We start from the raw sequence: 15,146 nt of genomic DNA, 5'->3' as shown, positions 1-15,146 counted from the left end.
ATTTGTAAATGAGAAGCTACAGAAGTTGAAGAAGTGAAAGAAAACAAATTTGTATTTAATTTACTGGGAGAAGCACTTTATAATTCTTTGAATTTTGTCAACAACCCTAGAGATTAGATAATCATTATTCCCATTTTATAAATGAGAAAACGCTCATGAAGCACTGAGAGACTGGTTCAAGGTTGGACAGCTAGTAGGTGGTAGAGCCAGGAATCAAATCTAGGTAGTCTGGGGGTTTCTGCTTCTGGCCATCGTAGAGTTTTAGGGACTGAATTTAACTTAAGGTGCTGACTAAAAACTGGGACAAAATATAGGAAGCTATGGTTTTCAGACACTAGAAAACGGGTAGTACGTACTAGACAGTGATCCCTAAAAGAAGGAAACAAATAAAATGAGCTCTGAGATTGCCTCATCTTATGTCCACCAGAGTGGAAAGGCTACCTAATGCATGGTGCATTGCATAGAAGACTCAGAAGGATTTTATCTCAGTAGTAGGGCCAAATTAGCCCCATAATAGTGGCTACTCTGGTTCTGCCTAACAAGTGTAAAAGAAAGATTTGAGAGGATCAAACTATTCCTAAGTAACTTAACTGAATAATAGAACAAAGATTTAAAAGTACCTAAAGGAATACAAAAGAACCTAACATTAAAATGAAATAAAATAAAAATAAAATTCAGAATGTCTGACATCCAGGATAAAAGGACTGGGTTCATAGTTGTATTCTACGAAACATTTAAGGAAGAAATTATACCCCGTCTTTACAATTTCTTTCAAAAGATAGAATCAGAAGGAATCTTCTTAATTCATTCCATGAAGCCAGCATTACCCTAATACCTAATCGAAACAAAGACATTACAAGAAGACTATAGACCAAACTCTCCCATGAACAAAGATGCAAGAATCCTCGATGCCGCATCGTTAGAGCCCACATGCCGTGGAGCAACTAAGCCTGTGCACCACAACTCCTGAGCCTGTGCTCTAGAGCCTGCGAGCCACAACTACTGGAGCCCGTGCTCTGTAACAAGAGAAGCCACCAAAATGAGAAGCCCGCGCACCGCAGCAAAGAGTAGCCCCCACTCACCACAGCTAGAGCAAGCCCGTGTGCAGCGACGAAGGCCCAATGCAGCCAAAAATAAGTAAAATAAATTAAAAAAATAATAAAGAATCCTCAACAAAATATTAGCAAATTGAAATCAACAATGTATAAAAATAATAATGCATCATGAACAAGGAGGATTTATTTCAGGCGTTCAAAGCTGGTTCAACATTAGAAAATGAACTAATGTAATTCATCACATCAGTAGGCCAAAGAAGAAAAATCACATCATCATATCAAAAGATACAGAAAAAGTTGTTGATAAAAGCCAACACCCATTCATGATAAAACTGTCAGCAAACTAGTACTAGAGGGGAACTACCTCAACTTGATAAAGAACATCTATAAAAAAAAGTACAACTAATGTCATACTTAGTGGTGTGAAACCAGAAGCTGTCCCACTAAAATCAGGGAACAAGGCAAGGATGTCCCCTCTTACCACTCCTTTTCAGTATTGTACTGGAGTCTTAGCTAATACAATAAGACAAGAAAAGGAAATAAAAGACATACAAATTTGGAAGGAAGAAATAGAGCTGTCTTTGCTTACAGATACGTGATTGTGCAGAAAATCTAAAACAATCAATAAAAAACTCCTGGAACTAATCCAGCTTTTACAGTGGAGTTGCAGGATACAAGGTTAACATACAAATGGCAGTCACTTTCCTATATGACAGTAATCAACAAGTGGAATCTGAAATTAAAAACATAATATCATTTACATTAGCACCCCCCCAATGAAATACTTAAAAAAAATATGTAGAAGATCTAAGTGAAGATCTGATGAACATAATCAAAGGATGAATGGAGGGGTATTTCACCTTCATGGAGAGGAAGACTTAATGTTGCCAAGATGTCTGTGCTTCCCAGCTTAATCTGTAGATTAAGTACAATCCCAATCAAAACCCCAGCAAGTTTTGTAGATATTGACAAACTGATTCTAAAGCTTATAGAGAGCGGCAAAAGACCCAGAATAGCCAGCACAATATTGAAGAACAAAGTTGAAGGACTATCAAGCTATGGTAATCAAGACAGTGTGCTGTTGGCAAAAGAACAGACAAACGGATTAATAGAACAGACCAGAGAGTTGAGAAATAGACCCATAGAAATAGCATCATCTGTTCTTTGACAGAGGAGAAAAGGCAGAGTAGAGAAAAATTATCTTTTCAACAAATGATGCTAAAGCAACTAGACATGCAAATGCAAAAAAAAAAAAAAAGTGGATCTAGACACAGACCATACAACTTCCCAGAAATTAACACAAAATAGATTATAGACCTAAATGTAAAACTTAAAATTATCAGACTCCTAGAAGATAATGTAGGGAAAAACCTAGATGACCTTGGGTTTGGTGATGACTTAGATACACCACCAAGATATGGTACTTGATACATGAAAGAAATAATAAGTTAGACTTCATTGAAGTAAAAACTTTCCACTCTGAAAGACACTCTATTTTTTTTTTTTGCATTACGCGGGCCTCTCACTGCTGTGGCCTCTCCCGCTGCCGGAGCACAGGCTCCAGACGTGCAGGCCCAGCGGCCATGGCCTATGGGCCCAGCTGCTCCACGGCATGCAGGATCCTGCCGGACTGGGGCGTGAACCCACGTCCCCTGCATCGGCAGGTGGACTCCCAAGCACTGCGCCACCTGGGAAGCCCTGAAAGACACTCTAGAGAATGAGAAGAGAAGCCATAGGCTGGGAGAAAATATTTGAAAAAGATATATGTGATAAAGGACTGTTACCCAAAATATACAACAAACTCAAACTCAACAATAAGAAAAGAAACAGCCGGATTAAAAAATGGGCCAAAGACCTTAACAAACATCTCACCAAAGAAGATATACAAATGGCAACTTAGCACCTGAAAATATGTTGAACATCATATGTCATTAGGGAATTCAGGACTTCAAGGGAGATGACATGTGAATCTGAGATTGGAGGAAAAGGGGAGAGCGGAGGCTGTGTCCAAGATCTTTACCCAGAGGATGGATAGCAGTGATTGAATATGAGCTCCTCCAGAACAGAGGTTTTATGATTGTAGTTGACCCTTGAACAACATGGGGTTTGAACGGTGCGGGTCCACTTATACCTGGATTTTTAAAAATAAATACACATACAATACTGCATATAAGTGGACCCGCACCATTCAAACCCATGTTGTTCAAGGGTCAACTGTACACAGTCTACGGTTGGTCGAATCGGCAGATGTAGAACCCGCCCATACAGAGGACTGATTTGAGCCCTTGGTTTTTGGTATCTGTAGCAGGTCCTGAACCAATCCTGTTAGATACTGAGAGCCGGCTGGCTGTCTCTGCTTATCTGCTAGGTTCTCTAATGTATCCTTAATACCTAGAGCAGTGCTGCCTATGCAGTAAGTACTCAATAAATATTTGTTGCATGAACGAATGAATAGAGAAGTTAGAAGGCAGTGATTACCAGTTTTGGGAGGAGTGACTTGGTAGAGAACTCTTGTTAAGGAGTTATAAATGTGAGATCTAATCCTGAATTTGGTATTAGCTAGCTCAGTCCAGAGCTTCAGCTCTCACTTCAACTATCACATAGATGCCTTTTAAAACTACTGGAGGAAGCAATAACATAGGGAAACATGCTGGTCATGAACATTAGCTGTCTGATCCCATATGTAAAATGAAGACTACAAGATAAATTATTGTTACTAAATGCAATTTTATATATAACACTTAGCTCAGCACTTGATGCATATTAAGTACTCAGTAAAGGGCACCATTGTTTGAACCCGAGTTTCATATCGATGAGCTGCCACACCTCTGATATAGCACAGTGGAATAATATTTGGATTTCCTCATGCAAAAGCTAAGTGGTTTCTTAAAGATCTTCCAGCCCAGCCCTTCATTTTAACTGATGCCAAAGTGAAAAAATGACTTCCACAAAGTCACACACCTGGCTGAAGGAAAGAGAATATGGAGGGAAAAAGATAGTTGGGGACCAAACCTTGGGGGTAATGTTTATGTAAAGGATGGGAGGAAAAATAGGAGACACTAATTAGTTGAGTTTTTGAGGGCTTGACCCTGAATTTTACAGCTGCCTTCTATAATAAATTTTATTTTCTGGGAAGAAATGGCATTTGCCTTCTGTGGATAGCTCTACCTATATTTCCCATTGACATCTTTAATTCAGCTTCAGTTTAATGTCCAAAACCAAACTGGAATCACTACATGTTAGAACTGAATAGGATCTTAGAGGGCCTCATTCTAACCTCTCATTTTACAGATGAGGAATATTCTGCCCTGGGGTGGAGGTCTCACACTTAGATTCACTTATAGCAGAGTGAGCAATCAGCTGTCCCTTGGGCCATTTTTGCCCAGGCTGCAGAGCATCACTTTAAGTCCTTTTGCCTTAGAGTGAGCCTGCTAAGCTCATCCTGGCTACAACAACCCCTGGTGCTGTTTATAGCCGTCACTTCTAACTTTCTTTTTTCTTTTTTTAAACAACTGAATCTTTAAGTTAAATCCCCTGAAGAAACCCCATATATAAAAAGAGACTAAAAAGAGGAGCTGCTGTGGTTAACAACAAAGGTTTGTTGGTGGTGATAGTAGGGGATAGGGAGTTGGCGAGATCAGCAGAGGGAAAGAATGAGGTTTTTTTTTTTGGTTTTTTTTGCGGTACGCGGGCCTCTCACTGCTGTGGCCTCTCCCGTTGCGGAGCACAGGCTCCGGACGTGCAGGCTCAGCGGCCATGGCTCATGGGCCCAGCCACTCCGCGGCATGTGGGATCTTCCCGGACCGGGGCACGAACCCGTGTCCCCTGCATCGGCAGGCGGACTCTCAACCACTGCGCCACCAGGGAAGCCCCAAAGAATGAGTTTTACAGTGATTATTTGGACCCTCATTCCTGGAGGCGAGGGGCCTCTGAAGTGCCTCAGAGGTTAGGAAGCAGTTTGAAATCCCCTGATTTGGGGGCACATGAGATCTGGCAGTGATGGTTGGCGTGAATGAGAAGACCACTGGTATTTTTGATCAACAAGTTCCTTGGTGATTTGTCTACATGCCCTGGAGTAATGATTTTCAGCTCTTTCTTGGATCTGAGAATTAAGAACTAGGACATCACTACAACTAGGGCTTTAAGACACTCTCAGCTATTATTTAAAAGCTTTCATCAGTCACATTTGTTGTTACTTATATGGACAAGCAGCTTTTTTTGTAAATTAAGTTGCCTTGGAATAGATGATTTTATTAGTATAGATGTAGCCCAAGAATTACTGTCACATGAGGAAAAGCTTAGGAGTAATCAGTTTATGCAAGATCAATATGATCTTGCATAAACCCCTATAATGTTCTGATGAATTTAGAAATACTTGACGTTTTTAATTATTATTTTATAGTATTACTTATAATTTTGAATTTTAGTCAGCAACTGATGAAGCCCTGTGCTAGGCACCACGGGGAGATGGAGGGAAAATAGGACAAGGTCCTTGCCCTCACATTTGAGTCATGCCAAGTACAGAATGAAGAATGTGACATTTTAGGATTTTTTTCCTTTGTACTTCATTTTACCACCTGAGCTTTTTTTTTTTCATATTGTACAATTTTTAATTTTAATTTACTGACTTGTAAAGCATGTTTATGGCTGAAAATTCGATAATTTAAGGTTGTATGCTTTCTTTCAAATTGTCATCAGATTGCAAGACTGGAGAAAGATAAAGAAGAACTACATAACCAGCTGCTTAGTGTTGATCCCACAAGAGACAGCAAACGAGTGGAGCAACTTGTTCGAGAAAAAGTCCATTTGTGTCAGAAATTAAAAGGTTTAGAGGCTGAAGTAGCAGAATTGAGAGCTGAAAAAGAAAATTCTGGTGCTCAGGTAGAAAATGTCCAGAGAATTCAGGTGCGGCAGTTGGCTGAGATGCAGGCTACAGTCAGATCCCTGGAGGTAAGGTTTTAATTGCTTCCCGGTAGACTATCACGTACTTTTTTTAAAGTGCAGTTGACAAGCCTTTGATTTTTTTTTTTTTTTTTTTGCGGTATGCGGGCCTCTCACTGTTGTGGCCTCTCACTGTTGTGGCCTCTCACTGTTGTGGCCTCTCCCGTTGCGGAGCACAGGCTCCGGACGCGCAGGCTCAGCGGCCATGGCTCATGGGCCCAGCCGCTCCGCGGCATGTGGGATCTTCCCGGACCGGGGCACGAACCCGTGTCCCCTGCATCGGCAGGCGGACTCTCAACCACTGCGCCACCAGGGAAGCCCAAGCCTTTGATTTTTTAGGGCATAAATGTATGCTCACCAATCTAACGCTGACGCATTTGTGGAATCCCAAGAGTGTATATACTTTTTGTAAAGAAGAAAGCTCTTGATTCATAAGCAATAGTATGCTACCATATTTACAAGGGGATTATTTATTCTTTGGGAGTCACGTCGCCTATCTGAAATGATTTAACTTTTAAAATGCCACAGAGTAGAATATGCAAAATTCAAAAAAAAAATGGAGTTTCTGAAGACTAAAGTCATCTCAAACCAGAAAGAGCAATTTCTTTCTAGTTATTTCCTTACACTGGGATTCAAGATCTTAAAATCGTAAATCCTGTTTCAACAGAAATACCACACTTATATATCTTAGGACAGCTTCTTGCCGGAGTTACAAAATTGAACTTGGCTACTAATGCATATAAGCCTTTACTGAATTATTTCCCTGAGTTCATTAGAGAAAGAAAAGAGCTGGCAGAGCTAAGCTGGTACTCCTAGAGGTATTCTCCTATGAAAGTTCTTGTTTCTGTTGTTGGAGAGGAAAAACTTTTCTTTTACCCTCTTAGGTTCAGAGTTTAAGGGTTGTGAATTAAACTCACAACAGACAGATTAGCAAGAGAAAAGATAGATTTTTATTCATGTACGTAAACAGGAGTTCACAGAAAAATGTGACTCAAAGAGGCAGTAGTAGTTTGGGGCGTATATACCATTCTAATAAGGAAGAGAGAGGGGGAGAAAGGACACTTATAGGAAAAGAAATGACTTTTAGGAAAGATAAATGGGCCCTTAGGAAAACAAATGGCAGATATGATAATTTTGTGATGTCGTTTGTGTAGGTGCTTTCTTATCCTGGTGTTGCCTTCTTGTCTTCTGTGATAGAAGTTGGCCTTCCCTGGTTATGAAACCCCTGCGGAGGGGACTTCTAACACTTAAATTCTTTTTAGAGGCTCTACTTTTAGACAGATAAGAGGAGTTCAGGAAAAAACTTTGTCCTGTGTCTGTTGATTCTCAAAAGCCTTCAGCTCCAAATAATTCTTATTCCACAGTGGCATATTCTGGACCCCTTTACAGTTTTATTGAGATAATGCTTATTCCTCCTAGTCCTTAGTGTCTTACGTGTAGCAAATATACTAGTTTGATAGTTTTTAAAAATTTATTTTGAGCAGTCCAAAATGTTTTGTTTTCTTCAGAATAGTCGTGAGGTGATTTGAACTGGAGGGAAATTAGTGTGCACCTAGTTTGTAATTAAAATCCAATATCCAAATCCAAAGTAGTGATTTTTTTCTGGACAGCAAACTGGTACCAGAAGTACATTAATATGTTTTGAAGAGTAGAAGTCACCTTTTTATTTTTTGGATGAAGCTTCTGACAGTATTTAGTGGTTTCCAGAATTTAAATTGTCAGTATCATTGGACCTTAGACATGAGGCAGTTCAGAATGAAGTGTTTATGTTGCCATCCTTCTATCCTTAACGTATTTACCCAGTGACAGTGGGATGACTGCGATTGAGTATGGTATGTGATCTCAATGTGAAACTTTGCATTGAGGTCATTTAGAGTGATTATTTTCAGGACCAGTTGAATGATGACAAAAGATGGGAGGTTCTTTCAGCAGAGCCTGTATTTCATTTTATCATTTGTCAGATGAAATGAAAATACGCACGTGACAGGTAGCCTGCCTTTCTTTGATTTTTTTTTTTTTTTTTGTCTATCATTGTGCCTGAAGAGTATCATTTTTTATGTGAGGAAAATAGGGTTTTTTTCTGAATTATTTGTTGAATACACTCCTTATCATATTTAAGATATATAGGAAATGAGCTGTTGCAGAACTGAAGCTTATCCTTTGAATGCAAAATGTTTTCATTTTAACTATTTTGATTAGAAGTATTTTTAAAAAGCATTTAGTTTTCCCTTTCTAATTAAAGAGTACTATGAGTATTACCAACTGGAAATTTTCTTGACAGCTTACTTCATTAAGAATATTATGTGACGAGTTCAGGAGCTATTGTGTTCTTTGCCCATACTTCCAGAAGCTCCAGATTAGTCGAGGATTTTGAATTTTTAATCTCTTGGGGATCGTTTTCTAATCTCCATTGATTTTAGATTTTCAGTTCTCACTTCTTACTACTACACGAAAGCCCTCTCCTCTACCTTGTAATATGCTTTTTCATATCTGCTGGGTACTTGAAATCCACCAAAATGCTTGTTTGAATTATGTCCACAATAGTAGTAAATAGGTATCAAGTGAGTGTGTTAGGCACTCTCTCTCATGAGAGAGGTGTATGGGTTTTATCTTGGTGGTGGCTGTTGATAAGTTGTTTGTCCAGATAACTTTGTTGCATATTTCCTGGAGCAAATATCTTGCATTTGAATTCTACCAATTGCTTTGTGAAAACTCTTGTTACTTCAGTATATGTTAATATTGTTGAGGTTTTGAATAATTTTGGGTAGTATGATTATTACATTTATTTAAATAGTGTTTATTTTGTTTTTATATAATTGAAAAATTGTCAACAAATTTTAAAATATTTTATTTTAATAAAAGGCTGAAAAACAGTCAGCTAAACTACAGGCTGAACGCTTGGAAAAAGAGCTACAATCAAGCAATGAACAAAATACTACTTTAATTAGTAAATTGCATAAAGCTGAACGGGAAATAAATACACTGACCAGTAAAGTAAGTTGTCTTTAAGTATTTGCTTTATTCTTTAGAATGCTTGAGACTGTATAATGACAAAGAAGTTTTGTGTTTCAGTAGCTTAGTTCCCTACATTGAAGTCTCTTTTTTGATCTTATTCTACCTTCCAAATACATGTAGAAACTAACCAGTTCTTTTTTTTTTTTCTTAATTTATTTTATTCATTTATTTTTGGCTGTGTTGGGTCTTCCTTGCTGCATGCGTGCTTTCTCCACTTGCGGTGAGCGGGGGCTACTCTTCTTTGCAGTGTGTGGGCTTCTCATTGCGGTGGCTTCTCTTGTTGCGGAGCACGGGCTCTAGGCGTGCGGGATTCAGTAGTTGGGGCACGAGGACTCAGTAGTTGTGGCTTTGGGGCTCTAGAGTGCAGGCTCAGTAGTTGTGGCTCACGGGCTTCATTGCTCCGCGGCATGTGGGAACTTCCCGGACCAGGGCTTGAACCTGTGTCCCCTGCATTGGCAGGTGGATTCTTAACCACTGCACCACCAGGGAAGCCCCTGACCAATTCTTAACTGCTTTCATTGTGACCACTCTAGTCCAGTTTTTACAATAGCCTCCTAATTGGTCTCTTTACTTTCTACCCTGTCAGAGCTCTGTGTGATCTGGCCCCTGCAATCTTTCCCCAGCCGTCATAGTTCATTTTCCCTCCCGTTCACTTTGCTCTAGCCTCACGGGCCTTCTCACTCTTCTTTGAGCAAGCTTACTTCTACCTCAGGGCCTTTGCACTTGCCCGCGTTGCATGGTCTTCCCTCACATATGTATATAGCTTTCTTCCTCACCCATTTTTTTTTAAATTAATTAATTTATTTTTACTCACGTTGGGTCTTCGTTGCTGCATGCGGGCTTTTTTCTAGTTGTGGCTAGCGGGGGCTACTCTTCGTTGTGGTGCGCAGGCTTCTCATTGAGGTGGTTTCTCTTGTTGCAGAGCATGGGCTCTAGGCATGTGGGCTTCAGTAGTTGTGGCACATAGGCTCAGCAGTTGTGGCTCACGGGCTCTAGAGCACAGGCTAAGTAGTTGTGGTGCACAGGCTTAGTTGCTCCACAGCATGTGGGATCTTCCCGGACCAGGGATCGAACCCGTGACCCCTGCATTGGCAGGTGGATTCTGTGTTTTGTTTGTTTTTTTGATACAGAAATATGTTTATTAATGCATTAAAACCAAATCTCATGATGAGTTTAAAAATTACTGTAATTTTGAAGCAGTGATAAGTATTAATGATATTTTGAAATATCTACAAAAAATGTAATATATGAAAATATCTGTCACAGGTACTGTTAATACTACGATGGTTTGTAGTCAACATTCATAGTTGAAGTGGAAGGTGGATTCTTAACCACTGCGCCACCAGGGAAGCCCCTCCTCACCCATTTCTGATGTTGCCTTATCAGAGAGGACTTTTTTTTCTTCACTTTGTAAAATACCATCTTCCTTCTTCCTCTGCCTTATTCTCTATCGTTTTTACCTGCTTTATATTTCTTCATAGCTCTTAACACCATCTGATATATTTGTTTATTTTTGTCTTTTCTACTCCCTTTGCCTCAAATATAAGCTCCAAGACAGCAGGGACATTGCTTTTATTACTGTTGCATCTCTGGCTCCTGGAACAGTGCTGGCACACAGTAGACAATAAATATTTGTTAAATGAGTAAATTAATAGCAGCAGCATGACCTGCATTTGTTATTTTTATTTTATTTTATTTTTTTTTTTGCGGTACGTGGGCCTGTCACGGTTGTGGCCTCTCCCGTTGCGGAGCACAGGCTCCGGATGCGCAGGCTCAGCGGCCATGGCTCACGGGCCCAGCCGCTCCACGGCACGTGGGATCTTCCCGGACCGGGGCACGAACCTGTGTCCCCTGCATCTGCAGGCGGACTCTCAACCACTATGCCACCAGGGAAGCCCGCATTTGTTATTTTTAAAAGAATATAATGGTTTGAACACCTTTTATATACAGTTTTCCCAGGAACTTAGAGGTTTTTTTCCCCCTCAAATGCAATGTATATAAGGAATCCAGTAACCAGAAGTAGGATAGCAATGATGAAAGTATTTTATAGAATACCGCAGTGAATATCAGCTCTGGAGTCAGACATATTCAAATTCCATTTCTTCCCCTTGCTAGCTGTGTGACCTGGGCAATTTAATTTCTCTCTGAAGACTTTAGCATTTTCCTTTATAAAACAGACTAATACCTACCTTATAGAGTGTGGCAGAGATTAAATTATGCCTAAAGCACTTAGCATAAGGTCTAATATATCATCACCTGAATATTAGCTATTATTAGTAGTACTTGGTTCAGCTCTAAGAACTTGAAAATAAGACTGATGTCTGAATCAGTGAGATCATGTATTATATTTCTGTCAGAGCAGAGTTATGTAAAATCACCTTGAAAAACAAAATGGTTTCTAGACCAGAGGGAATTTATTGTAGCCTGGTAGAAATATATGAACTTATCTAGAGGAGTAATGTATTCATCGTAAATTCCTTGTCCACAGTCAAACGGTGTTTATGACAGAGGCAAGAGAGAGTTTTAGTTGGCCGAGTGTGAGTATTCTGGTCCCATTGAAGAGATCATTCTTACTGTGGAAAGGAATACCTCAATCTGTTTTAGTTTGTGGCCATGAAATAATCGATTCATCCCATTCCTTTTGTTCTGACTGCATGAGCCCTAAGCAACTTTCTGACTGTTATGTGATTTCCTCTGTAATTTTGTCTACAGGGAGAGAGAACGCACTGGTCCTTCAGAGTTAGAGTATTCTAGTTTCCATTATAGTTTCTTCTCACAATTAATAAACTGACATTCTGGTTTTATAGATCACTCTTTGTAAACTTTAGTAATGTGAGTTCAACCTTGAGAGTGGTCTTTAAGTGTGGTGACAAAATTTGATTTCTGTGCCTGAAAAGCCAAAGCCATAATATTAGATGTATTAGATGCCACCCTTGGGAGATAGTCTACCCAGTTTTTTCTATGGCAAATACATACTCTTTTACACTTTCAGATTGTGTGTTTATTAACACACATTGCTAAGAGCTGCCTGTCTTTTTAAAGGCATACTTGCATTATTATGCATATAAGTGGCTTATTAAAAACCACCCACCAACTTCAGGCAAACCAAGTTTTCATTTGAGATCTTGCATATAAAAAGATTTCATTGGAAGGTTAAATCTTAAAATAATGTTTCAAACATTGTCACAGTTATCTTTGCAACTTGAAATTTTCATCAACATTTTGCAGTTCTCACAAATGGTTGTTTGCAATGCAGAGGAACACCTGGGGTGTATTTGTCTAAGTTATTCAAATTTGTAAATGTTTGTTAGGTTTTTGAACAGAGTTATGTCATTGTGACTATCAGTGTCTTGGATTAAAAAGTATTACCAAAGATGGCCTAAAAATGATGACCTTAAAGATATCTAATATTCAATGAGATAATTCTTCCTGTTATGAGGTGTTTGAGCTTTAGAACTACAATAAAATGTACAGTTTTAAGGGAGTCATCCCACAGAATTACCTTATTAGCTAAGTTTATGAGGTCATACCATCTCAGACCTTTGAAAAAGATCAGAGTTTGAGTACTGTCTCTTTGGAATTTACATCAAGAGCTTCTTGAGTAATACATTTTTTCAACTTTATTTGAATTTCTGGCTTACGTATATTGTTTTCTTTGTGTGTGTTTGTAATTTAACAGTTTCTGAACCGTTATAAAATGCTTACTGTTGCTACTTTGTTACATTTCTTAAAGTTTTATTAGTACTAGCTAATATTCTGAGTACTTCTGTTGTATCAAAAGCATAAAGCAAATTCACAATGTAAAGACCAGAATCTACATGGAAAACATATTGTGGGAAAAGAAAAAGCAGAACAGGGTAGCTTGGCCCACGGAAGCTTAAGAAGATTGTAAATCTCTTCAAATTATTTGCAGCATTTTAACATTGTGCATTTTATTTAAGAAAAGATCCCTAGTTTTCCTAGGATTTTTGATGCTTGATTACAAAAGTTAAGAACTAGGAATCTAGAGGCAGAAAGAAACTTTATTATAACTATTTGGGATTTGGTTCATATTACTCATAGAAAGTTTTTATTCATCACATCTAATAAATATTCATATACGTTTTTCCATTTTTAATAAATAAAATAATTTTAATATCATTTTGGAAGTTAATTACTGTTAGTGTGAGTGCCTTCATTATTTCAGTATTTTAGAAGTGTGGCACTAAAGAAAAACGCATCCGGGTCCATAAATAAGTTAATTTGAATGCGTGTTGCTTGAGCATATACCACTGCTTTAATAATAGAAGTAGTTCTGAAGATAGACTTGTTGTTTGACTTCCGATCCAGTGTTCTTTCAGTTTCACTGATTATAGTTTAATTGAAAAATGTTTTCTCATTTCAGTAAATCTCAGTGAATGAATTAAGAAGTATGTTTTTTATATATTTTGTAGTTCTTCTCGTTGAAAGATTCTACAAAATAAGATGGCTCTGATTTTCCACCTCATATATAAAGCAGCTACAATGTGGTTCGCTAATGAACTGCTGTGTCATTCAAACCTTCTACAGTTAGTGTATAATAGCAGGTTATGATTACATTTGTCATAGAAATTAGATTTTCATTGTAGTTGTATTTCTTCCAAATTTTAAAGCATTTATAAATTCTGTCTGTCCATGAAATTATAAAAACCCAATCTATAGAAAGTTTAAATTTTAAAATAAATACAATTTTTTAGCTGCTCTGAAAGTATTTCAAAGCTGCTTTGTAAACATTGTTCAATGAGACTTGCTTTCATAGAAAAGAACTTCAGAAAGATTTAAAAATGCAAATCTGATGTCAGCACAAGGTATTCATTTTGTGTTGTGTCATTTGAAAATCTACAGCTTAATTTGTGTCTTAGTGTGGTTATTAGCAGTACAAAGGCAGCACAGTACTTGACTTTCTTGTTTCCTTTAAGTGAGGAATTTGCAGGAAACCTTGTTATGTTTCCAATACCTTTCATAGATGGAGTCTCCTCCAGTAAGACACTTCTGTTTCTCATCTTCACCCTCTTTGGCTCTAGGACCTCTTCCTGATTTATTTCAAACTCCCATCTCTAGTTTTTATAGCCTTTTATTGCATTCAAGTAAATTATCCTTTACCCTCCTGTTACCACCATCGTATATTTTACATATTTGGCTTGTATATATTTGTGATTTTCTCCTCTGATTTCATAGTTTTATACATTAGTATAATATGTAGAATGCAGGTTTATCTAACCTTTATATCCGTACTGGTTAAATCCTCATTATATAGTACTATACCTAATTTTAGAAGCGCCTCACCAAAGGGCAGGGATGTGGAAACTGTTAAGAGAGTAGTACAGATGATTAGAGAGACAAAGCTTTCTTGTTTGCTGCTGTATCCCCAGCTCCTAAGACAGTGCTAGGGCACATAATAGGTGCTCAATAAATATTTATTGAATGAACAAAGGAATACTACTTAAAAAATTTTTTTGTTTATTTTTGGCTGCATTGTGTCTTCGTTGCTGCATGCGGGCTTTCTCTAGTTGCGGTGAGCAGGGGCTACTCTGCGTTGCGGTGTGCGGGCTTCTCATTTCAGTGGCTTCTCTTGTGGAGCATGGGCTGTAGGTCATGCGGGCTTCAGTAGTTGTGGCACGTGGGCTCAGTAGTTGTGGCTTGCGGGCTCTAGAGTGCAGGCTCAGTAGTTGTGGCTCACAGGCTTTGTTGCTCCGCAGCATGAGGGATCTTCCCGGACCAGGGCTCAAACCCGTGTCCCCTGCATTGGCAGGCAGATTCTTAACCACTGCACCACCAGGGAAACCTAAGGAATACCACTTATGAACTATAATTATTCAGCTTTCAAAAGGAATGTCTCAGGGAAAAGCTGAGATTGGTATGTGGTTAATTATATGGAAAATATTGACAATTAGTTACGTTCACCTTGGGGCTTTAAAAGAATCAGGTTTGGGCAATAAAGGTTTAAATTAGATTCATACATTTTGTACTTGTTTATCCCACTACCAGCATACACACACACACACACTATTTAGTCACCAACTTCAATAGATTATTCTTTCTTGTCCCCTTTGTTAGTCCTTTGCCTCTTAATTGGTTTCTTTACCTTCAGTTTCTTAATCCAGCACACTTGCAATT

At 38.6% G+C, this 15,146-nt stretch overlaps 1 protein-coding gene across 6 annotated transcripts in view; it reads left to right on the top strand.

The window, feature by feature from the left end:
* Nucleotides 1-15,146, top strand: part of CEP83 (centrosomal protein 83) — a 150,294-nt gene that overhangs the window by 99,334 nt on the left and 35,814 nt on the right. For all 6 annotated transcript variants that reach the window (XR_016395024.1, XR_016395025.1, XR_016395023.1 and 3 more), the window contains 2 exons: nucleotides 5,754-6,005; nucleotides 8,859-8,990. Coding sequence is in view for 3 of the 6 variants with exons in the window: in XM_089921135.1 (XP_089777261.1) it covers nucleotides 5,754-6,005; nucleotides 8,859-8,990 (384 nt within the window). In the remaining 3 variants the exon portion in view is untranslated. The remainder of the gene's footprint in view (nucleotides 1-5,753; nucleotides 6,006-8,858; nucleotides 8,991-15,146) is intronic.

Source organism: Delphinapterus leucas, chromosome 11 (genome assembly GCF_059928025.1).
Source record: "Delphinapterus leucas isolate spDelLeu-1000000601 "Yukka" chromosome 11, BTC_Dleu_Yukka2, whole genome shotgun sequence".
In the NCBI taxonomy this organism is placed as follows: domain Eukaryota; kingdom Metazoa; phylum Chordata; class Mammalia; order Artiodactyla; family Monodontidae; genus Delphinapterus; species Delphinapterus leucas.
This window is presented reverse-complemented; position numbering and strand designations above follow the sequence as displayed.